This window comes from Embiotoca jacksoni, unplaced genomic scaffold, assembly GCF_022577435.1.
Source record: "Embiotoca jacksoni isolate LCO1_2020_lvr unplaced genomic scaffold, fEmbJac1.0.p SCAF_20, whole genome shotgun sequence".
In the NCBI taxonomy this organism is placed as follows: Eukaryota; Metazoa; Chordata; class Actinopteri; family Embiotocidae; genus Embiotoca; species Embiotoca jacksoni.
Genome location: NW_027185341.1, coordinates 6,576,429 through 6,601,701, shown reverse-complemented (window position 1 = coordinate 6,601,701; position 25,273 = coordinate 6,576,429). Strand labels below are relative to the sequence as shown.

At 39.7% G+C, this 25,273-nt stretch overlaps 1 protein-coding gene across 2 annotated transcripts; it reads right to left on the bottom strand.

Moving 5' to 3' along the window:
• Nucleotides 1-7,567: 7,567 nt before the first annotated feature.
• On the bottom strand, nt 7,568-25,118 carry LOC138202180 (NADPH oxidase organizer 1-like). Of its 2 annotated transcripts, XM_069155979.1 has the most exons (11): nt 24,742-25,118; nt 24,245-24,304; nt 22,533-22,640; nt 22,347-22,448; nt 22,116-22,246; nt 20,726-20,785; nt 20,183; nt 9,991-10,126; nt 9,746-9,853; nt 9,326-9,443; nt 7,568-9,192 (listed from the first exon to the last, which is right to left on the bottom strand). In XM_069155979.1, the coding sequence occupies exons 1-11, from the start codon at nt 25,042-25,044 to the stop codon at nt 8,496-8,498; spliced, it is 1,824 nt and encodes a 607-aa protein (XP_069012080.1). In that variant the 5' UTR covers nt 25,045-25,118; the 3' UTR covers nt 7,568-8,495. The 2 variants fall into 2 exon arrangements, with proteins under 2 accessions (XP_069012080.1, XP_069012079.1); XM_069155978.1 differs by lacking the exons at nt 20,183; nt 20,726-20,785; nt 22,116-22,246; ... (2 more) ...; nt 24,245-24,304; nt 24,742-25,118 and adding exons at nt 10,280-10,463; nt 10,953-11,025; nt 11,146-11,226; nt 11,342-11,468 and having other exon boundaries at nt 9,991-10,199.
• Nucleotides 25,119-25,273: the final 155 nt, after the last annotated feature.

The following is a 25,273-nucleotide window of genomic DNA, read 5'->3' as shown; positions in this document are numbered from 1 at the left end:
TAATTACAATCACAGTGTAAAGACACAGAAGAAAGGAGCTATTATAAATTTAATGACAATGGCATAATAATAATTAAAAGTATTCCTTAGTCATACACTAATGCATGAAAATGTAGCAAAACATCTATTGACATAATTATAACAAACAAAAGAAATGACAGCATGTAATCATTATCAGACTCTTAAAAAGGTGGCAGGAATTGATGCATATTTTTAAGTTTAATTATAAGGCTGCATTTAGTTTCTTTTTCACAGTTATTAATTAAGTAAAGCATCGAATGCTGCTTAGATTTTTAGATCATGACTTAATTTTTTAATGCAGATGATCGGACGCTGAAAGCCGATAGCATCAACCTCAGATAAATCACAGATCAAGTGCAGAGCTCACTTTCCTACTTTTACTGCAAAAATACTCGAATGCCCAGGGAGATTTTTTTTCTGGTTTGTTTTGGATTATAAGAAAAATATGACTCTAAAACAGTTGTCGCAAAGTTTGGGGTTCGAGATCATCTCCCATTGCCTAATACACACAGGTGAATTATAATCCAGGGGAAATGAGCATTCTTTCCTTTTGCTTGAAAAATCTTGTCAAAGCTGTTTCAGTGGTCTTTTACCTCATAATTTATCCAAATAAAAGTCCCTGAATTTAAAGCACCAGAGTAAGAGATGAATTTAGCAATTGCTTGAGCTGGCCTAGAAACTGAATAAACTCGTAAAAGAGAATCTTTAACGAGGCCAGGATTAGTTTTACATGGGAGCATATTGGTGAAAATGCAATAAAGGAATAACAGATGCTCACTGACGAAAAGAACAAACAGATCAGTAGTCCAAACGTCTGGGTGGAGAGATACGTATTAACTGCTCACTGAAAAGGCAAAAGGACATGGTGAGAAAAATCAGCCAGCACAAAATGCCGGAGAAACCTGATGCATGAAATGAAATCACGAGGTAAAACAGTGTGATGATGTGTGGGAAGGTGCGTGTGTGAGTGTGCACATGTCACTCTGTGGGACACTGTTGAATTATTTGCTGTACGGTTCATTAGACAGGCCATCAGTCTGTGTTTGAAGTGGTTATGAGATGCAATTCATTGCTGCATGTGAATGTAATTATTCTACAGTGTTAATGTTTTTATGAGGTCATTACTGACCATAACGATAACTTTAAACAGGACCATCGTTACAGCTTTCAGAACACATGTCTCTACGTATAAAATAAGTTGCTTTTCAGTAAATTGATGAGTGCAGCTATATTCAAAACAGTACTGAATGTTATGGAAACTAGTGTTTGTGCATTTATATGGCAATCAATGCAGTGGGAGGTTAGTGGGATTATGTCAGGATTGTTTGTTTGATGCTTCAAAATTTATATCAAGTGGTTTTCAACCCAATGTTACAGTTTTATGATGAAAGCCGGCCTTGAGAAAATAAAGTCAAGTTCATGTACTATTAAACAGTCTTGATGAAGTGATCATATACTGTACCTCATGACCAGGCAAACATTAGAGGGCAGCACTTGTTCATCATTTAGCTGTGAACAGACTACTCGCATCATTAAAGATACAGTGCATCCGGAAAGTATTCACAGCGCTTCACTTTTTCCACATTTTGTTATATTACAGCCTTATTCCAAAATGGATTAAATTCATTTTTTTCCCCTCAAAATTCTACACACAGTACCCCACAATGTGAAATCTTTTTTTTTTTAATTTTTTTTTATTTTGCAAATCTATTAAAAATCAAAAACGAAAAAAATCACATGTACATAAGTATTCACAGCCTTTGCCATTACACTCAAAATTGAGCTCAGGTGCATCCTGTTTCCACTGATCATCCTTGAGATGTTTCTACAACTTGACTGGAGTCCACCTGGTAAATTCAGTTGATTTGACATGATTTAGAAAGACACACACCGTCTATACAAGGTCCCACAGTTGACAGTGCATGTCAGAGCACAAACCAAGCCATGGAGTCCAAAGAATTGTCTGTAGACATCCGAGACAGGATTGTATCGAGGCACAGATCTGGGGAAGGGTACAGAAAAATTTCTGCAACATTGAAGGTCCCAATGAGCACAGTGGCCTCCATCATCCATAAATGGAAGAAGTTTGGAACCACCAGGACTCTTCCTAGAGTTGGCCGCCCAGCCAAACTGAGCAATCGGGGCAGAAGGGCCTTTGTCAGGGAGGTGACCAAGAACCCGATGGTCACTCTGACAGAGCTCCAGCGTTGCTCTGTGAAGAGAGGAGAACCTTCCAGAAGGACAACCATCTCTGCAGCACTCCACCAAGCAGGCCTGTATGGTAGAGTGGCCAGACGGAAGCCACTCCTCAGTAAAAGGCACATGACAGCCCACCTGGAGTTTACCAAAAGGCACCTAAAGGACTGTCAGACCATGAGAAACTAAATTCTCTGGTCTGATGAAACAAAGATTGAACTCTTTGGCCTGAATGCCAAGCGTCATGTTTGGAAGAAACCAGGCACCGCTCATCACCTGGCCAATACCATCTCTACAGTGAAGCGTGGTGGCAGCATCATGCTGTGGGGATGTTTTTCAGCGGCAGGAACTGGGCGACTAGTCAGGATGGAGGGAAAGATGACTGCAGCAATGTACAGAGATGTCCTTGATGAAAGCCTGCTCCAGAGCACTCTGGACCTCAGACTGGGGCGAAGGTTCATCTTCCAACAGGGCAATGACCCGAAGCACACAGCCAAGATAACAAAGGAATGGCTTCGGGACAAGTCTGTGAATGTCTTTGAGAGGCCCAGCCAGAGCCCAGACTTGAATCCGATTGAACATCTCTGGAGAGATCTGAAAATGGCTGTGCACCGACGCTCCCCATCCAACCTGATGGAGCTTGAGAGGTCTTGCAAAGAAGAATGGGAGAAACTGCCCAAGAATAGGTGTGCCAAGCTTATAGCATCATACTCAAAAAGACTTGAGGCTGTAATTTCTGCCAAAGGTGCTTCAACAAAGTATTGAGCAAAGGCTGTTAATACTTACGTACGTGTTATATTTTCGTTCTTTATTTTTAATAGATTTGCAAAAATTTTAAACAAACTATTTTCACTTTGTCATTATGGGATATTGCGTGTAGAATTTTGAGGAAAAAATGAATTTAATCCATTTTGGAATAAGGCTGTAACATAACAAAATGTGTAAAAAGTGAAGCGCTGTGAATACTTTCCGGATGCACTGTACACTTTTTAAAATCTTAATACAGTACTCGCATGCTTATTAGAAACATTACAAAGTAGGTTTCCACTGAAAAACACCTTATTATAAATTCAGCTGAAGGTAATATGGTTAAATCAGGTTAATATTGTCCACAGCTAGTCTTTTTAAAACCAAATTTTTGCTTTGTTATTGTGCCACAGCTCAAAAAGAGAACAGTCAGTGGAGGCAAAAAGAAGAAACTTTAAACTAAAAAGACTGACTTTGGAAAACATCCACTCAATTTGTCTCAGACAACAAAAGTTTCATATGAGGTTTTGTTGAATTTCAGAACGCATTCTTTTATAGAACAAGAACTGGAGATTTTGTACCACATAGTGGTATTGAAGTTGCTTTAAGCAACCTCTAGTAGCCAGGATGAACACACAAACAACTCCTTTAATGTACTGTATATAGTGGCATGTCAGTATTGTTTTAAGACAGACTTAAAGAAAAATTGGAACTAATCTTTTAATCGGTATTGAATGTAATTTCAACCTGTTCTCCTCTCAATGCGTCAAATACTGATATTTTGTTACAGCCACTTGGCCTCTCAGAATTACGTACAAGGTACCTTGAGTTTAGGCGCCAAAAGCCAAGTGCAGGTTTAGGAAAAGGTCATGGTTGGGGTTAAATATGACACATTTGCAATTAGGATCAGGTTAGGCACCAAAACTACCTGGTTAGGGTTCAAATTGATCATAGTTTGGGATACAATAGATCATTTAATGTAAGAAACGTTCCGTTCGTCATATACAGTAAGTTACTTCATGTATGTTATTGTGTTAAATATGTAATGTTACATGAGTATTTGCTTACATTAAAGAAATCTGTTGACTTTTTCTTACTCATGGTTTCGAACACTGGTACGTCCTGTCAAACTGTTTGTAGGTTAGTTTACATGACAGCTATATTTTTTAGTCTGACCACACCCAAACCATCACCTCTACAAGGATATGCAGGTTTAATGACAAGACGATCACTGATGAATCACCACATTTTGGTCACAGGCTTTCATAGATTGAATTACAGTAACCTGAATTTGTAACCTTAATAGTGGGGCTGTGTGCTCATTACATCATTTTCAATTGCCACAGGTTATGTATGGTATGATGTAATTCAATGTGGGTGGATCATTACTGTACATCATACAGTCAAGGAAACAGGAAAAACGGTTCCAGTCAATTCATTATGCAAGATTTGTTTGTCTTCCTCATTTCTTTCTTACTTGAAACTGCAATAAAACAAAACTGTCCAGTTTGGTTTGGAGCTAAATTTTGCCCACTCAAATATTAAAACAATGCTCCTGGTTGTTTAGATCGAGCAACTATCAAAGCTTTAGAGCTTTTGTTACGAGGATCAGCTGAGTGCCTAAAATAAGACTGCTACGAAACACTGTAAAAAGTGTAACCAATAATAACATTGGTTAAATGTTATACTTTGCAGAGGTTTCATAATGTTGCAGTGTTTTTGCAGAGTTGCAGCACTTTAATACCTATTTTTTTTTACACAATGAGAAAATCACATACTTTGGAATCAAACATATGGAAGAATTTTCCGTTTGTGTGTATATTTTCCTTTTTGTGTGCACTTGAACACCACCTCAGATCTTCTTTTTTTTTTTTTTACATGCTTTAGTTATTTTTTTACTATGAACAAAATTATCTTGGGAGTAAACCAAACATAAATCACGGGAGTGCTTTTTATTGTGGTTAATGGAGTGATTTATTGCACTTTTTCAAAAAGACTATTTGCAGGAAAAATTAACTAGTTTCGCTTCCTTGATGTTCAAAGTTCCTGTAAGGTTCCTGAAAAACAATACGTGCACACATGCACACATGCATACACACACACACACACACACACACACACAGGCAATGCAATTCATGTAATAATCTACCACAGATTTCCTTGTAGTTGTCAGGAAAAGCAGTAAAACCTGTGACATTATCAGACCTTCTTTGAACTAAACGGACGGCTTATCACCATTCTTATCCCCCAGGCCTATTTTCATTTTCAGTGCAGTAAATGAATGATGGCATATAACTTTTGCTTCATCTTGTCACGTTTTATGGCGCAAGCACAATATAATCAGTGATTAGTTATTACCCATGTTTCAAGTCACACAAGGTAATTTCACATACAGTGAAATTTGAAACAAGGACTATTAATTTGAAATGGTTAAAGGAAATTGGACCTTCCCCTGTGTCAATATTTTATTTTAGCTCTTCCTCTGCAAACAAGTCACAAAGTATGTTTATATATTACATAATTATGATTCACAGAAAACATATTTTTGAGCATATGAGGTGCTACTTTTACTCATCACACTGGAGGTGGGCAGACAAAACTCATCCAGATACAACTAACATAACATAAAAACAAAGTTTGAACCTAAATATTTTATATTATTATTTTAAAGATAAATATGGCAGTAAGTCTGTTGCATCACAGATTATATTTGCATTATTAATGGCCTATTGAGAGCATATTGTGTAGTTTATTGTGCAGTTCATCAATCTATATTCAATGTGTTGGACTGGAGAGGTGATCTAATTACAGCCCTTAAAAAAGAACCATGAGATGCATCATTGTTCATCAACGATGAACCCCAGGCCGATTACCATTTATTTCCTTCTCTGCTTATTTTTGTAGTTGATATGATGATGGAACTGAAAATTTTTCACTTTAAACAGTTTAAACATTACTTCCTTCTTCCTCCACTGAGGCTTCTCCTCTCAGATGACAGATTTGAATGATAGCTGCTATTATAATAATAATAAACTTGATTTGTTTCATACAAGAAACGCTCTGACAAAAAAAACTCTTGTTCTGCCGGATTTTGAGCGACTGCCATCACACGCTAACATACAGAATGGTCAACAGATAGTGCTCAGAAATTTGTAGCAGCGCAAACCTGCTAAAATAATACACATCCACCCTGACAAATCAAGGTTCAATGTTTTTAGCATGTTGAGCTGCTCTTAAAGAATCAACTGCTGGAGTTAAACGTAAGTAACTTTAAAAAAAAAAAAAAAAAAAAAAAAAAGCTATATCAGAGGAACAAACAAAAACATCGTGCAGATGTTACATAATTTGACCTGACTTTATGTCAGGGCACTTTTTATCACTGTTGTGGGAGCTCAGATGATATTTCAGTATGTTGACTGAAATCATTGGTTCTTACCTGTTTAGTTGCCCTCAGGGCCCCTCAGACATTTCCTCTTGGATGTATCTGTTTCTTTCAGCTGAAACAGGAGGAAATGGAGATTGTTGTTTTTTTTTTGTCCTCACTAGGACCATATTACTCCAGGGCTCACTTGGAAACCTTTCAGCTAACATTAAATAAAAAACTCAATGCACAATTTGGACAGGCTTTTTGACTCAGACCTGACAGCAGGTCAAGTGAAAGACCAAAGTAAAATTCCAGTTGAAGAACATTTCAACAATAAGTTCATTCCATTTAAGGACGCCTTGACAAACTTGAGTACTTACTGAGATTGTAGCTTTTATTTGCACATCACTATGATGCGCACTGTTCGCGCACAACAGGAGCGGTCCTGAAACTTTCAGATTGTAAACTGCTTGCACAAAAGACCTACAGAGCCCTTTTCTCTGCAAGAGGAAAGTCTCAAAATACCATAGCTACACCAGTTGCTAAATTACCAAAAAAGGTGGCTCTGGCTAACGAAGTTAAGTCAAAAGTTCAATGCGGGCTGTGGTAATTGGCTGGATCAGGCCACTTGTGTTTGCTTTATGTTGTTAAGTATAAAAATCATCCGTTTTGTTTTATGAATGTATTTATTAATTTTTTTTTAGATTATAGTATTCACTGATTTTTTTTTTATTTATTTATTTTTTTTTTTAAACATTTCATGGGAGTGCAGATTTGATTTGGATCTAGGACATATGGACTGTGTATGTTTTTCTATTTTAGACCATCTCCATTACTTTTGAAATTAATGTTAAAGTTAACTGTTAACTCACAAAGCTCTGTATCTGCTTTTACAATCTCCTCTGAAAATCTTTGGCAAGTTTTACTCACACATTCTTGGGCTTTTACTTGGTTTTTGCAACATTTTGTCACCTTGTTAATCATGTAAAGATTATTCCCACCACGAGTAAAGGAAACATCATCTCTAATAAGAAAAAAGATGGTCTGAGACTTACAAACAATCACCTGCAGCTGCAGTGTCAGCATGTTTCAGGGAGCACTTCCCCCACACCACAAGAATATGTTGTACACTTTTAAATGAGACATTTATGGAAATATGATGTCTGTCTGGCCATCATTTCATATGTACCTGAGAAGTTATGGTCACCCACTCTGTCAAATAACAGACATCATACTGAGTCAGTGAAAAAAAGAAATTTTATTGACCTGTTAATATTTTCTGAAGATACATTATGGACTCTTACAGGTTATAACGCAAGACGTAATGTAAATAAAGAGGGAAATAAAATATTCATACCCACAACAAACAACAGAAGAAGAACGTTATGTTTTGATAGGATACGCATAAGCCATCACTTTCTGTCTGCTGACAGCCTGGTTACCACACTCATCCGATTTCATCGTCCTGATCTGACACATTCAGTCTGTTCACTGATGTGTTTGCAGCTGCTGCAGCTTCACAACAGGGTGACCTGCCAGAGGCTATGAGTTCATTGCACAAGGAAAAGGTATCTAATAATTCAATCATATATTTATCCTTTTTCATCAAACACTTCAGAACCTGCAATCATTCACTGATTCCTATGAGTTAAAAACAGCAATAAAATGATAAAAGGATATATAGAATATAACTGACTAGGAATTTCTAACCTCTTCAACTCATGCTATCCACTTAAATTTCCCCTTAAGCAACATAAAAGCTAGAAGAAATATATTGTTTTACCTCTGCATGATTAGATGTCATATACTTGTCCCTGCACATGCTCCTTTTAATGCTTCACTGAAGCTACTTTGTTCTTATACCGAGCAAAATATTCAAACATGCTCCATTTGATAAAATGAAAAATTTCTTGACATTATTTTAAAGAAGTCAGCATCCATATTTGTCTTGTTCAGGTTGCTATCTCTTCAATATTTAGAGAGAGAAGACTTCAAAATAAAAGTACAAACAATGCTGCGCCAAACCAATGTGATTGTAGGAATAAAGAAAGATGAATAATTTATATGCGTGTGAATATAGAGAACAAAAAATATTTCAAGAAACAAGAGATTATGATTAAGAACACAACTTAGTTTAAGATATTATTGCATGGTGTCGGCCCTTTCACTAGCGGTTATGCATGGGCTCTGACTGCATCTGAAGCCGGGTCTTGTTGGCCAGGGCTGCCTTGCGGGTAATGGTGGTGCAGCGCTTCAGGATATCCTCAGTCTTGGGTCTACAAGGCATCCTGGGAACGACTGAGGTCGTCTCACTGCCTTTGGACCTGACCGACCCAAAGCTGTCTGAGCTGGTCTTGGACAAGCTGCGGTTAGAGGGACTGAGATCAGGGATGCTGCGTGAGCTGTCGCTGACGTCAGGTTTGGACGAGGCAGCAGGATAGGCTGCGTGGCTCTGGTGCCGCACCTCTTTATTTGAAACTGAAGAAGAGTCGCTGCTGCTGGAGGAGAAGTCGGAGAAGTGGGACTCTGTGCTGGTGTTGCTCATGCTGCGTATGCGGCGGTCTGAGGTTGAGGCGTCCGTCTCTGTCTGTGTCTGCGACCAGGACTCAGAGAGGATGTCCAGGGATCGGGTCTTGTGGAGACACCGACGCATGCTGGGCTCCTGGCTGGAGGGACCTGCAGAATCCTGTTCTGGGCCGTTTTCTTCACTGATGCTGGCTGGATAAGAAGCCTGGGAATCCTGGCTGGTTGTCAGGTTCAGAGAAGAGCTACGCAGCTTTCTCTGCAGGCTGTAGAGGCCTGCTCGAGGGTTGTTGTATGGCTGCAGGTTCATTGAAGGAATGTAACCTGTCTTCCCATTGAATCTGAAGAGAAGATAACAAGGGAAAGAGAAGTGGTTTAAACCTCAGTTAAACTGGATGCAATCTAGAATACCCTTAATAAGGTTAAAAAAAAAATCTTTATTGTTTCCACTGCAGACAGGTAAGACGGATATACCTGATGAGCCACCACCCGTCATCAGATTTCCTCAGCACCTCCACCACAGAGCCAAAGGGAACAGACACCTCGTCCTTTTTGTCAGTGGAGTAACCTCTCACCGCACAATACAGAGCACCTAAACGCCAAGAGAAGAAGTTTGAACCATGAGAACAGACACTTCTGTGCAGCAACATGATAAAGAACAATACAAAACTGTCTACAAACACAGGCAGAGGAATGAAAACATAAAATGGTTTAAGAGAGCTCCCTAGTGTTGGCTGTTAGTAACAACTAGACTTCACAGTAGTGTCAGCTATGTGCATCTGGCACTCACTTGCGGACACATTTCATGCCAAATGATGGATTATAGGGCTTCTGTGTTAGATGAATGTTTCCTTAATTAACACGTTTCAAATTAAAATTTAACTAGTCCGCTACCTGTCAGCTGGAATCCAGCGTCACGGTCGTCCTCTCCTTCCCATAACTTCAGGAGGGGAGCAGGAAACCAAGCCTGGCACCGGTCCCCATTCTCCACCAGCCACCAACCTAGGGAATAAATGACACAAGTTAGTAGGAAGTTGGTTTAAAGTTCAAAAAAAAAATGTGTCAACAGATTTAATTCTCTAAATATATTTATTTATTGTATTTTCACAGAGAAGCTTCATGGAAGCTGAAACACTGACCTTCAGGGTCTTTGATTAGGACCTCCAGCTTTTCGTCCAAAGCAACCTTGAATGGACGATTTTTGGTGTCCTTTGTCTCATAAGCGTCCAGGCTGTAGTAAGTCTGGGCAATGAATGGGTGGCTGATGTTGTTTGCCTGCTGACGTGTGTCATTCTCGCCTCCTCTGCCTGACTCATCTGACAGATCACCAGACAGCATGATGAGGATGCTGTGTGAGAGAGAAGTTATCTATTAGTCAGGAGCTCTCACCGACTCCACTATGATTTCCTACTGAACCGGAGAGCCCACCTGTTCTTGGTGAAGTCTGGCTGTAGGTCGTGGTCTTTGGGTGTGAAGAAGCGTGTGATCTCTGAGCTCTGAGTCACACTTTGGTCGCACTTCAACAGTTGGCCGCAGTAGCTCTCCAAGAACCTCATCTGTCGGACAGACTTCTTTGATCCTTTCTGCTTGATGCTGCTTCTCAGTGCCTTCCCTGGAAAGAAGACAGGAAACATTTTAAAAACATGAATTCAACATCTACTGAGAAAAAGGGAAGCGAGACAATTTTATTTTCTATAGCACATTTTGTAAGAGTAGCTAAAGAACATTTTCAGGGCTTCCACAAAAGAATTGTTGCAGAGCCCAATTGATTTATCAGATAGCCAATTTTATCAGCTGATATTGGCAGATCACAGATGTATCGATATCGGCATCTATGTTGTCCTATAATAAAACTTTTTTTTTAACAGTATATAATGCAGAAAAAATGCTTGGGATTGAAATTGTTCTATTTGTGTTTGATTTTTTTCTACTTTCTAAATTCAGTATCGGCATTGACCCCAAAAATCCAGTATAAGTCCAGCTCTAGTTTCTATATTAAACTATAATATTCCTCTATTTGCAATATACTTGTGCACCACAGTTTGAGTTGCTCCCTATTATTCTGATACACATCCATAACACACGGTTGAAATAATCTTACCTCTAAACTTCGGGATCATTCGGTCATTTTTCTGAAAAGGATTAAAATGAGGGAACTTCTTTTTTAGCTGGCTCTGTTCAGGAAAAAAAACATACATGGAATTAGTTTTAGGATCAGAACAAACACTAAACCAGATTGAAGAGCCATCATACAATTTTCACAGACATCTGTTGAAATCTTCATTTGGACTCACATGAAATGTCTTGAAATCCTGGAAAGATCTGTAGATGATCACTTCATTCTCATCAGACCACAAGACAGACACCATGAACATCTGTGGGGGTTTTAACACAGTGGGTCAAGCAGGGCCATAATTCCAACAGATCAATTATCAAATTATCAAGTGAAATGATGAAAAAAAGAAGTTTTAGTCTGAGGTCTTAACTCACCTTGAGTTTGGGTGAGTCCCTGCGGGCCCCTCCAATAACGCGGGCGCTGATTACGAAGCGCTGTTCCCCGGGCATCTTGCGCTCCCGTTGTGTCTCAGCTGGCTGGATGAGTGACTGATTTATGATCTTCCAGTTAACCGGCTTCTGCTGCTCTCCACTGGTCGGAAAGTCGGTGGATTTATATTGTTAGAAAAGAGGCGGAGCCTGACCAAAAAAAGCACCTAATGACTGGAGGACAGGATGCAAACATCCAAAGGCGTGGGCAGCAGCAGCGCAGCGCTCCTGAACTATAAACATCACGGAGATTATGTATAGAGGAATGTGGCAGAACTGGTTAGAGGCATGCATCATGGAAAGAATATCGACTTATCATGTCACCCAAAAAAAACATAAAAGTAAACACCCATTATTGTATAATTGGTCATAATTTTACATTTTTAACAGAAAAAAATAAAGCTTATTTCTGTAGGCCCAATATCACCGCTAATGGTCAGCTACTATTATATAATCTGCGGTATCATTGTATCTACTTCGCATTAAAATATGTATTAAATGTAATGTGTAATAAATTACTGACGTATCAGTGCATTTAAAGGAATAGGATGACATTTTGGGGGAGTAGCCTACAATGTTTGCTCAGTTCGTTGCACAAGATGAAAACAAAGTTCTGTCTCTTAAACCAAAGTTCATTAGAATAGTTCATGATACTATTAGCTGCTCCACTCTTCCGCAATTCTTCCTGGCATCTCTTGCATCCTCAACTGCCATAATTAAAAGCAGGTTGTTTTTTTTGCACGTGCGAGCACTTCAAAGTTGTCATCTGATAGTAATATCCCTTATCAGAGACCAGTGCAGAGAGGTGTGTGGGCGTGTCCACGGGCTGAACAGGTAAGGGAGTGTGCACGTGTGTGGTGGGGAGGGGGGGGTTTGGGGGAGGGGGAACAGGTGTTTCTTCAAAGTGAGGATTGCGTGTCGGAGCCAGAGCCCGAGGGGGTTATCCCAGCCCCTCATCAGATGGGCGTGGAGTCCTCGTATGAAGTTGCGCCAGCATTTTATCACGCACGCCGACGCACAGTCTAAACAGACGCCGTGTTACGGTGTAAAAGGTCAGGACTGCGTTTGACCACAGAGGATGTCAACACCTGATTGTAAAGCCGCACGAGATTTCCCGCAATGAGAGAGATACACAGACGTGCAGCACATGTCCCTGCACATGACCATATTCCTGCAGGCTAACGTTCTTCCACATGAATCATGACGAGTAACAGCTGGAGTCACGCGGACGCCGTTTTGATTTAGTTCTGCTGTTATTTTGTTGTTGTTTTTGTCAGTGGAGTGGGCAATCCATATTCCAGAGTTTTTCTTTCTGTTTACGTATTTTAATCAGTTTTTGGTTCACTGTAATTATGGCTTGTTCTGTGGCTAATTGTAGTAAATGTTAATGTCCGAAATAGTTTCTAATTTTAATATACTTTATTGCCATTTTTAACGTTACAGCATCTTTCCAGTGAGCTATGGCACTGATGGAGCTGTATGTGTTATCCAATCAGGTTTAAGTATCACTCCCCCTGCTATATCCCACTTCTCCTATTTGGAATGTCTTGGCTCCAACCAGAAAAGGCGTGGATTATAAACCCATTCCCTAGACTTCAATTTGGCTTCAGTGCAAACCAATGGGTGACGTCCATCTTTACATAGTCTATAGTTTCCCCACAGTGTTGATCACATTGACTTATTGTGGAGTTAGAGAGGTCAGAGGGACAACTGCCCCCAAAGACAAAGTACTGTCCTAACAAATGTATGGGCCAACCCTGGACATTAGTATCCCAGTTTTATGTCCTATCCAGGCTTTGATCATATTCAAAATATGACATTTGCATGAAACATAACAAAAGTGCATCACATCCCTGTATACGTGATCATATCAGTATTTAGGGTTTCTAATCATCTATATAACAACATATCAACATATCTGTTGTGCCGATATCATTTCAGCTACTTTATCCTTTACCAGATGAGAATGTTCAGAAACCTGAATAAGATGTTTATATGTGCAACACAAAACCAGGATTCTGATGCACATGTAAACACACTCACTGATTTTGTATTTATAAAGGTTAAGGTGTATTACTAATCACTTTCGTAACCCACCTCTCATGGTGGGTTGGACAATCGATTTCAATGTGAATGACTCTACACGGGATGCCATATTGTCCGCCCTAGCCCATTTCCAGAGTTGATTGTTAAGCATCTCTTCTGGGTTGTGACCTTAGTGTCATCAAAACTGTCATGACCAGGGATTAACCCGTGTTGACTGACTTGATTTAAATTTCAAAAAAGAAGGGTTAAATATTGGTCAAACAACCCGGGTCTGACCCTGGTCATTGGTTTGAAAGTGGTTTAAGCTGATTTTATATGTAGGTGTGTCCAAAGCTATACAGTACAACATGTTAAACAATGTGCTAAATGGATAGTAGCTTGCTATGTAAATAATTACTTAGTCATGCCTATAGGCTAAACAAAGCCTATGGTCAACAGTAGAAACCAACCTTGAGGTGTGGTAAAATCACTCTTTCACTTAAAAAGAGGGAGATTAGCATCGGTTTGTGATGACAGAAGGCAAGGCAAGTATATTTGTATTTGCACATTTCAACAAGGTAATTCAAAGTGCTTCACATGAAACCATTAAAAGCATCAAAACATAAGGCAAAAGGAAAGGAAATTAAAAATAATTAAGAACATTGATTGAAACATTAAAAACAGTAATTAAAACATTAAACAAGCTTAAAATAGAATAAAAGTTGCAGTGCAGTTTAAGAAATAAAAAACAGTAGTAAAATGCAGAAATCTAGGAAATGCAGGATGATTGGTGGATTTTGCTACCTTTTAGACAGAGCTGAGCTAGCTGTTTCCAGCCTTTATGCTAAGCTAAGCTAAAAGCTGTGGCTTTTAGGTTAGGGTTAGGTAGGTTAGGTAGTTACTTTATTAATCCCCGAGGGGAAATTTTTTTCACTACAGCAGCATACAGGAAGCAATAGATAATAATAGAATAATAGAAAGCAATAAAACAGCAGTAAAAATATTAAATATTAAATAGAAAATATAAAATGCACAGTATATGCAGTAGAGTATATATCTATATATATTATATACAAACAACCAAGAACACAGACAACAGTGTTATTGTTGTGTGATGGATTTTGCCAGAGGTGAGTTATCGTACAGTCACACAGATGTGAGAAGGGTATCAATTTTCTCACTAAACTCTTGGCAAGAAAGGTAATAAGCACCTAGAAAATTGACCTTGTCCTTAACAAGGCGTTAGTTTCTCTTTCAACAAGAAGTTTACATGTTAGTTTATGTGAGCATCAGTGACAGATTTAACATTCAAAGAGATAATGTAATAATAATGCATGATATTAGTGTGTTGTGCTGAATTCTGTATGAATTTTAACACATAAAGCACTCGGTGCTCTGAAAGAACGAAGAAACGAAACTGATAATCTGCCCATCATTGGCTTATTTCCATTTCATTTAATCTCATGTTTGTTCAGGTTGAACCTTTTAGCGTCATTGCAGAAAAATCTCCTCCGAACAATGAACAATGGTTTATTAGTTGATGTTGGAACACACGTTATTTCTGGATTACAGTCGTGGGAGATAATTGATCTATGGTGGAAACATTCATTTAAACCTTTCTCAAAAGTCTTTTCTGATAATTGACATGTGCATTGGTCAGGACAGAGGACTCATCGTAAGATTTTTGTGAGTTCGGAGTTCAGGTGTGCACTGGATGTTGGTGTGCCATCATTTTATGGCAGGGATTTAAAAACTCCATCAGACAAAAAGACAGAGAGAGTTTCTCACCAGAATTTTCCACATACCGCCACACAGCACGGTTTTGTTTGATTTGGACTGCCTTCACAATCACCTCTTTGTTTGGGTTACCTTCAAACTGAAAATGAGAATGGGAGAGAAATTGTCCAGGTGCGTGGCTTACCTTTTCATTTCCCTCTATCTCCACTGGAGAGTTACAGGAATAAGTGTCACCTTCCTGCTCTATTGTCTGGGAAAAAAAACAACCTGACAGATTCCTTCAGTGTCAGATATCTCGGATTAGGAATTCTCTAAATTTGTCCATTTTACTTGAACTATGACTCTAATTCAACCTTTTTGGTAATGAGGAAGAACGTATCACATACGGTAATATGTGCATGTGTTGACATACAGTCAACTTTCTTTTATTACAGCAAATCAGAGATCTTAGATAAACCAAAACTGAAAAAAGGTCATGCATCACAGGTGAGGACATGACATGAAGCATACTTCATGGCTTGTATGCTTGTATGCATGACAGACATGGCCAAATTCCTCAGAAATAGAAGCACCGCATGACTGGATGCAAGACTGTTGCTGCAGCCTCAGGAAAAGGCTAAAACATTAAGTTATTTGCTTTCTAATTGGACCAGCTCGTATCCTGTACTGAACCATTTGTTCTGCTTTAAGTTGTTCACTTTTGGAAAACCTTTGAAAATTAACTATAAAAAAGTTATTGACTAGAGACAGATTAGCCTCGAGCCAATAGATTAGGTGTACGTGCTACACATCTGCCATTATTATATTATTATTGAGCCATAACGGACAACAATAAACTTTAAAAACTCCACAACAAGGAAGCTGCAGTTCAACAATAAACATGCAACATAATAAGCCGTTAACCAATTTGCATTTTGGAAAAGTGTTTGGTACATCTACATGTTTTTTTTCAGTAGAGACTCCTGAGCACTCCCGACTTCACCTGTACTCAGCTGGGATAGGCTTCAGCCCCCCCGCCCGGGACCCTACACAGGAGAAAGCAGGTGGCGATAATGGATTGGTGGATGGATGGACTTCTTGAGCTTTGTCCTTCTTAAAGATATGGCTAAAGGTCATTTGAGTGCACAAAGAAGGAAGCGGGCTCTGTGGATTACAGCTGCTGGAAAGTTCTTTATTGCAAATAGATTGAAGTTGTGGAGTGTAAACAGAACCATTGACTGTAATACTATAATAAAACATGAACTGTGCACTTATACACACACACGCACACACACACACACACACACCTGCAGTGGTAAAATTTATTTGCAATTGCTGTCTGTTACACTCTCTGAGACAAATGCCTCAAACATAAGAGGCAATGCCTCCGGTTTACAGCTCCACTGGTTTTATTGCCTTGACTTATTGTTCTATTTATTTTGGCACATTTCCATCTTCTGACAGATTTGTATTCTTTTCTGCCAAGACCTTTTTTTAATCCTGTGCAATTTCTCGAATACATTCCTTCTTTTGTCTGTGACACTACGCACTTTTCAAACTATAAACTCTGTGATCGAGCCCATCATCTCACCCATCAATCACCGGCTGCTCCTTCATTTGTGGGCGTTAATCCCACAGACTAAAGCCACTTTATATTTCTGCTGGTGGTATTTTTTTTCTTGATGTTTCACTCTTTAGGGCTTTATATTTATTTAATAATACAAATATTGTAACTGCAACTGATTAGGCTTTCTGGGAAAAGTGAGCTCATACTTGTGGTTACTGCTTTAAAAAGGTGAGGCCTCCCAGAAACCAGAAACGATTTTAACCTTTTTCCTTCTCTGAGAATGTGCAGATGTTAATAAACAACCAGCTTTATATGTAAGGCTAACATGTTGTGCTAAAGAGTAATACATATGGGTAATGCCATGAAGAAGTTGTAAAACATAGACGTGCACTTTGTAATACTTCCACTTAGTGGGGATTTACCTGCTCTTGTCCAACCTTAACGCCAACACCTAAATTTAAACTGAGTCAGAGCTGGGTGGGAACTTGAATGATGTAACATTCTTTAAATATAACTGCACGTTAGCATGGCAAGTAATTATTGCACAATCTGAAAATCTGACTCGATGATAGAGCCAGAGAAAAAGTAAAGGGATCAAAAATGTCACTGATCCTGAATGGCAGAGCATCTGAACAACACCAAACTAACGAAGTGGAAACCAGGCAGGTGTGGCACAAAATTCTGGGCCCTTTACATAAAGTCTCTGTGGGCCCTCTTCTTCTGGATTTATGTTTGTCATACATCCTTGGGAAATTATATTTAATAACGTCATTCGGGTTGAACTGTTCACAGCATATTTTAAAAAAAAGTAATAATAATCTGTGAAATGTGCTTCAGTCTGGACATTAATCCCTCCTTTCTCAACATGCAGTAGCCTACATACCAGGCTTTTCAAGGCACCCCTACCTTCCATCAATCCCTGACACAGAAACTTCCCCTGTACTTTAGGTTTCTCCAGCTGGTCCATCTTCAAACATCTGTAACCATGTGACCAAAGGGAACAACAGAAGGAGACAGGTAGGATTAGAAAGGGGATCAGCAGAGATTAGAGGGAAAGCCCCAATAATGTGGGAATAATGCAGCACTATGTTGAAACAACGGGCGGTACAGTGTATCATTGGCTACATTAATGCCCACCAACTGTCTACATAACACTAAACAGGAAGGTAACCAACCCTTAAAAAAAATTCAAACACACCTCTAAGGTGATGGATCCCTGTAAGAAACAAAAGCAGGAGATAGCCCTTATGTTAGAAAAATGTCAGCCTCCTGGTTGCACCAGAGCAAAAAGTTTGGCCATCAACAAAACTGGTTTTACACCCTGAATATTGCCTTTTTGTTTTGTGCATTAATACTAAGCCGCAGCCATTGATACCATACTGACATGATTGTGTTGCACTGTTGGGCTGCTGCCAACAGATTCTATCTGTTACGCTGTTTCGCCTTTTCTCGTGTGTATTTCAGCAGTCTTCAGCACGAGCTTTAAAAGTTAAAGAATTCAGAACAAAGGCTGGCAAGTTTAGTCTGAGATGTCTTGGCCTTGAAGCTGCAAGAGAGGATGAAGCAAAACACAACCTCCTCGGATGACACCCTCAGGCCAAACTGCATGTTTTTTTTCCCCCCAGAGTAGTTATATTTCTCAAGTCGGAAATGTTTGCTTTCAATAAATGAAGGATCATTTGACAGTTTCATGTTTCCTGTCATGGTAACTCATTCCTCTTACATATGTCATGTGTGTCATGTACACTAACCCACAATCTCGTGACACCTGTAGTTGACGCAAACATGTTATTTAAACAAAGTACACACAGTACATGACATACCTACACAGTATCATGAACACCGAGGCTAGTTTTTGTTTTCTTTCCTGCTTTCTTTTTATCGACTGTATATGTTCCTTCTTTACGTTTCTTTCTTCAGAGTAGATTGTTTAAAAAAAACCCTGAAATTTAGGCGTGTATTGTCGTTTGTGGAGAATCATAACTGTCTGTTTCTAGATATGAAGCTCTGTGATACTTTGTTTAAATACCTGTAAAAGTAATAACATTCCCACCAGGCTTTAGCTGTACCTTGTGTTTAGTGCTGCTGCAGTTACATGCAAGAAGTCCTGTTGTTGCATGTTTTTTGTGCATGTCTAATGTTCGCAGCAGCTTTCATATGCTTATGCAGTCGACTAAAAATCCCCGAAGACTGCACAATGTGTGTAACCACACCAGAGGGCAGTGCAGGGTAAAAATGACTGCCAGCGTCACCTCTATTCAATATATAATACTATATTGGATCAGCCGGAGGGATTCTGCTGCTGTGATTGGTTGACATGTGTCAGTCAGTTGCCTCTGACCCTCCCCACATCGCAGCAACCAATCGCATGCACGGTCCCTCCGGCTGATCCAAGCCACGACCAGGCATATTTATCGCTCATCCAGAAGCAGCATGTGTAGGATACTCCTACTGTATAGAATAAAGTGTTTGTTTCAGTCCTTAAAATGTGCAAATAACTTGGTCTATTATTCCTTAAAAACATAAATGATGTAAAGTGGTCAAACAAGCGAGACACAGTTAAGGGTGTTTGGATACGATTTTTTCTTTTTTTTTCAAATCCATAATTCACTCTTTACAGTCACACTATCAATCAAAACCAATCTTATTCTCAAACAAACACACTTCGAATCTTTTATAATACAACTCTGATAAGCTTTAAAAACATGGCACCATCACATGGAAGTGGAACATGATTAGGGAGGAGAACGATGTCATAGACGATTTAACAAAAATACTTTCTTTAAATGAAGATAGATCTTTTTTCTTTTTCATCATATACTATAAGGATAGAATAAAATTTGGCCTCTGAAAACTCAGGGCTTTGTGTTTGGAGAGTGCTATCTTGAAAGTGTTGCATAGTCGGAGGAGACAAAACGTAAGGGGTGGAAGGGGTCTTGAATTTCAAATGACACGTGAGGAGTAAAAAGCTCTGTTTAATGCAGAGTGAGGGGTAAAAAATACTCTCTTGTGAACACTTTTAGGGGATTCTTTTGGCTCCACACAATAAAAACCTTTAGAAATGAGCTTGACCTGCCACCTTGAAGCTTGTGTACTACTTGTGTCACGTGGGTGTACAGTCCTAACTGCAAGCGTTTTCAGGAACATACAGTCCATCCTTGTGCAAATGTAACTCAATAGAACCACAGCAATCCTATGTAAATAACAACCTCCGGAGCGGTTTTATGACGGGGAGGGGGGGGAGGGGAGGGGGAGGGACTGCTTGTGTCGTGTGTCCCTCAGATTGTAGCCGTTAAAAGTGCCGCTCAGTGTCCATCATTTCGAGTGAAATAACAAAATATACTCTTGGCAGGAAAACAATGAACCGGCTAAGCTTAAAAATACTGTCTTTCTAGCTTACGGACTTCTTAAAGCTCCGCTCCTGAAACCTGAACACCTCTAATCAGGATGAACCCACACTTCTCTCTTCCTCCACACACACTTGGTGATTTACTTCTGCAGAGATTGTGTTATAAGAGCAGACTCCTTGGAGGAGTCCTTGTCCGACGGTAGTTGAATGTGTTTATGCTGCTCATTCGGCATCGGTCGGATGAAAGCTGGAAACGTTTCTCGCTGCAGAACGAGAATGGAAATCCCCCACTCAGCTTATAAAGTGTCTCGAGATATTGTGCCAGGCCTTTTTTTTTTTTCTTTTTTTTTTTTAAAAACCAGACGTTAAAACAAATGAAGAAAGGGGTATACTATTTGAACCACACCCAGTCTTTGCTGCTGGTTCTGAGTTTACAAGCTCCAGTCAACTGCAGTTTCTTCCTTTCCGTCCTTTCACCTCATACATTCATTTGTCCTATATCCCCTGTACTCGTCAACCAGCTGTCCATTGAGAAAATGTAAGAGTTTGTACTTCTCCAAAACCCAAATTCTCATCCCTCGTTGGTCTCCTTTTCCTTCTCGGTAGCATCTGCAGACCTCTGCTTTGCCTCAAGTCCAACAAAAGAAAGATCCACGATGCCGGCCAATGTCACCGGAACTCATAGATGGCTGCACTGTGCTCGGGAACGTGGGTGAGATTTAAAGACTGGTACCTACGGTGCAACAACACAGTATACAAGTGAGAATATGTACACATTGGAAGGACATGCAGTGTGTTACAAATGAAGAAACACAGAGCTGCGCTACTGTGGTCCTGCTATAGTTGTACCCGTCTTATCAATGAAGTACCACGTAACAATGAAAACACATTTTAGGAGGCTTAGATAAATGATCACAACGCATGGACAGATTTTTCATTTTTCACAAACTCATAAATAAACTAGTTAAAAGCTGTTGTTTTTATCAGCTACACAGTCAACAGATTTCACCTGATTAAGATTATTTATGTATTAGCAGTGGGCCTATTATTGTGTCTACACAAGGTATTAACTTGTATTAACTAGGTATTAACTTTTTTGCCCTCAAAAACCCGGCAATATCCCTTCTACAATGTATCTGTATTAAGAAGTGCGATATAAAAAAAAGTCTGATTGATTGATTGAGTCTGGTGGGCTAGCTAAAGTGCATTCAAATGAACCTACTGGTAAAGAAAATGACTATTACAAATTCTAATTAGTATTAATAACGTCCTATCTGGTGTAAATAAGTAATGTATTCTTTGATTGTGAAACAGTAGCCTTATGTTGTTATTCAGCCTTCTTGAGACTATTGCATGGTTCAATCAGTTTTATTTTATTTTATGAAAAAAATTGTTGCCATCTGCTGTGGAAAGTAGAACTTGAGAAATTTGGTTTGGTACATAGTGGTATTTGGTCTAAAAAGTTTGGGAAGCTCTGACACGATAAGAATACACTAAAGTGTTTCCCACTTTTGAAAAATGCTGCGGTCAGAGAAAGCAACAAAAACTGCTTCCAAGTCTTTGGTCAGAGGAGGGAACAGAAAACTGAAATGAAAATTGGATTGAATGAAATCTCAGGGTTTTTGCAAAAATAGCTAAACCATTACGTGCAGAGAGAGTTGAAAGAAATGTCAAATAAAAACTGAAAACACTAAAGATGTAGTGCCAGCAGGCCTCGGTTTGCTTGTATGACTAAATTAATCAAATGCAACAGAGTGTGGGCCGAGTTGTTCTGCTTCATCCGTATAAAGTTACACATTTTAACCTGGAGCAAAAAAAAAGAAAAAGAAAAAAAAAAAAAAAAGCCACAATCAACTGCTAACTATTTGAAGGGCTTCCATGGAGAAACGTAGATCAAAAGACATCTTGACAGAAGCTGCAGAAAGCCGACAACTGACTCTCTTAATGACTTTTCTCCCCCAGATTTTTCAGCTGGTCTGGGATTTGAGATAGCAACTTTTCAGTTAATATTCCTAAAATGACTCAACGTCAAGTCACAGTAACTTGTGTTGTGCCGTGGTTACCATTCAGAGCTCCTGTGGTAGTAGTAGCCCTCGATTGTTGCTGTGGATTTCTGGAAGCAGATGTAGTAGAAGCCAGCAAAGGAAGCGCCACTGATGTCTTTGATTGTGTGATCCGGGACCAGAAACTGCTCCTGATGTGGGGGCGGAGTGAGAAACAACAGCAGCCGTGGGTCAGAGGCTCCTCACTAGAACATACTGCCTGGTCAAGTTCAGCTCGGAGAAGCGTCTTACCTTCCACCTCATGAAAATATAGTCGGAGTGGTTCAGATGTTCATAGTCAAAATCATCCGAGTTGAATGTCTTTGCATACTGGTAGAAGGCTTGGAATTTGCCCTGGATACGGAAAATAACCGGATTATGACGAGAAACGAGGCTAATGTAGAGCACAGATTATAAATGTGCGAGGTGCGACCTTACCCAGTGCTTTCGATCCACGTCCTCATCTGCGTCCCATTTCCGAGTGAGAAAGGGCCGTTTCCTGCTGATGATCTCTCCGGCGAAGAACGTGGTCAGAGTTGGATATTCCTACAAGAGCGGCCGAAACCGAGGAACACACAGCGGTGTTTTGTTTTGTTTGCAAACCCGAGACATGCAGATTGATCTGATCAACTCTTTGTAAGTGACGAAATGTAACAGCCAATGGTAATGACCTATTAGTTCAATGTTTAATTATAACACGGGAACATTGTCCGTCAAAAACAAAAGTACACAGTCAACATTTAGGTTTTCAAAGCAGGAATATATACTCTGATATTGCTGGCCATTGGTTCACCACTACATTCATACTGTTACAATTCATAACAGTGTAAATTGTGATGTATAGTTAGATTTTGTACAGCGAGAGTACAAAGATATTAGTGATCCAATAATTACTTTTGTAATACCCAAGAATATCATTTATATTACATGTTGAGTCATTTACCCTGCAGTTGAATGTCATGGGTTTAGAACAACCAACAACTATTTCCACCTTAAAAAGAATCAACAACCCTGTTAACTCATCCCTTCCAGAGATATTGTATTATAGTTATTTTTGATCGTGTGGCAATAAAATCTTATTTGCTCCATTTTCAAAAGTTCACATGCTGTAAAGACATGCTTTACCAGTAGAAACCTACGATGCGGAAATGGTTTTGTTTCAAGTTTCATGTTCATTGAGTTTTGTGCTGCATGTTTTATTGGCTTTTCAAGGAAGTTTTAAAAAGGTACAACATTTAAAAATGAAGTCCCGTCTTCGAATAGCACTGCTCTCAGTTCATCTTACAAGACTTCAGAGCAAAACCACAGGTTGGCAATGAGCATACAGGCAAAGACCAGGCCTCTTGAATTAATGTGCTCTTGACAAGCAAATCAAAGATAGATCTGTTTGGCCACAGTAACAAGCGGCCACGTTTTCTGCAGACCAAAGGCAGCTTTTCAGGAGGAGAACCTCATACCAACTGTGAAGCACGGTGGTGGAAGTATTATGGTTTGGGATTGCTTTGCTGCCTCAGGGATTGGACAGCTCGCAGTCACTGATTCAGCGAATTATGCATCCTATCAAAGAGCGCCCGCAGATATTGTGAGGCCATCTTTAACAAAGTTGAAAATGAACCGGAAGTGGACCTTTAAACAGGATAATGACCTCGAAGACGCAGATAAATCCACCAAGGAATGGCTCAAAAACTAGAAAAGGAGGGTAATGGAATGGCACAGTCCCCATAGGAGGGGGTTCAAAACAGGCAGCACATGCAAGAAAACCCTAAAACATCTTGCAGCTGAAGGAACTTTGCATGAAAGAGTCGTCAAAAATTTCAGGAGGCCGATGTCAGAGATGTTGGACAGTTATATAAAAAGCCTACAAGGAATCTTTCTTGCTCGACAAGGCAATACTAACTTCTACCTTCTCTTACCACCAAAGAATATCACATCTTTTGACATTTTTGTAGATAAACTATTGAAAAAGATAATTCCCCAAGCGGTATTGTTTGAACGTGCCACCTTTATCTGTAGACACGGACTCAAAGAGAATCAAAAGTTTGCTTATTTCCATGGTATGTTATTATTCTTTCACGTGTCTGCAGCTATAGCCTGACACAATTTAAATGACGTATGTTCGTTGCTTAAAAAAAGGGGAATACTCTCCTCACCTCTGTTAATCCTTTTATCTTCAGGTAGCCACACAAGTAGGAATCCTCCATGGTGACATGCTTTAAAAAAGAAAGCAAAAGAGTGTGTTGACATTCACTGCACGTCTGTATTAGATAGTTCCCTCTAAATTCAAATGACAGTCAGTAAGGATCCTCTGATACGGTGTTGTGAAGCAAATATTACATTTCTATCAATATCAAAATCTACAACATATACAAATATGCACGCTTGTGTGTGTTCATACAAATGCTAAAAAGCCAGAGATGATTTAATGTCTTAGGCAGTATTTCGTGACATTAAATCAGGTTAGTAACATAAAAAGCATTAAATAAAATATATCATTGTAGTTTAAAGGGGTTGTTGCAGCAGTGTGGGAGAGCCGAGCTGCTCCACGGCTGGTTTTCCAGCTGTCAATCATCACACCGCCCGTTTGACAGATCACCAACTGCCCCTGACATCTGGACCAAATAACAAAATATCCGCTTCACAACCCCACCTGTAAAACAACCTCTACATCGTAAGAGTTCCCTTTGCTCTTCTGGTGGCCCCTGAACTTGGAGCCGCTGTACAGGAGCGAGGTGAAAACACCGGGCTGCTGGGTGTTTATCGGTGGCGGCGGGATAAGCGAGGCCGAGGATGCGAAGGCCGCGGCGGGGGAGTCGCTGAGGTATCCAGCGGGGACAGGCATGGCTCCCGCTTCGCTGCGCTGGGCACCGACCGCGGTCAATGGCCGTGTGGGCGAGGGGCTCTGTCGGCGTCTACGAAGAGGTCGAGGTGGGCTGAAGTGGTCCGCCAACATTCAAATTCCACTTAAATCCGCTGCAGTTCAGTTTACCAGGAACCAACCTCCCGGAGAAGTAAAGTGGACTTCGACGCTTCGCTGTCGCCAACAGCATTCTCGCTTCTCATTGGTCAATAGAGTTCACCTCGCGAAGGTATTTGAAGCTCATTGGTCCAACCTGCGGAAGGGTTTCTGGGAACATTCTAGTGTAGTTCTTTTACTGTTGTGTAAGGATTGGTTGAGGCAT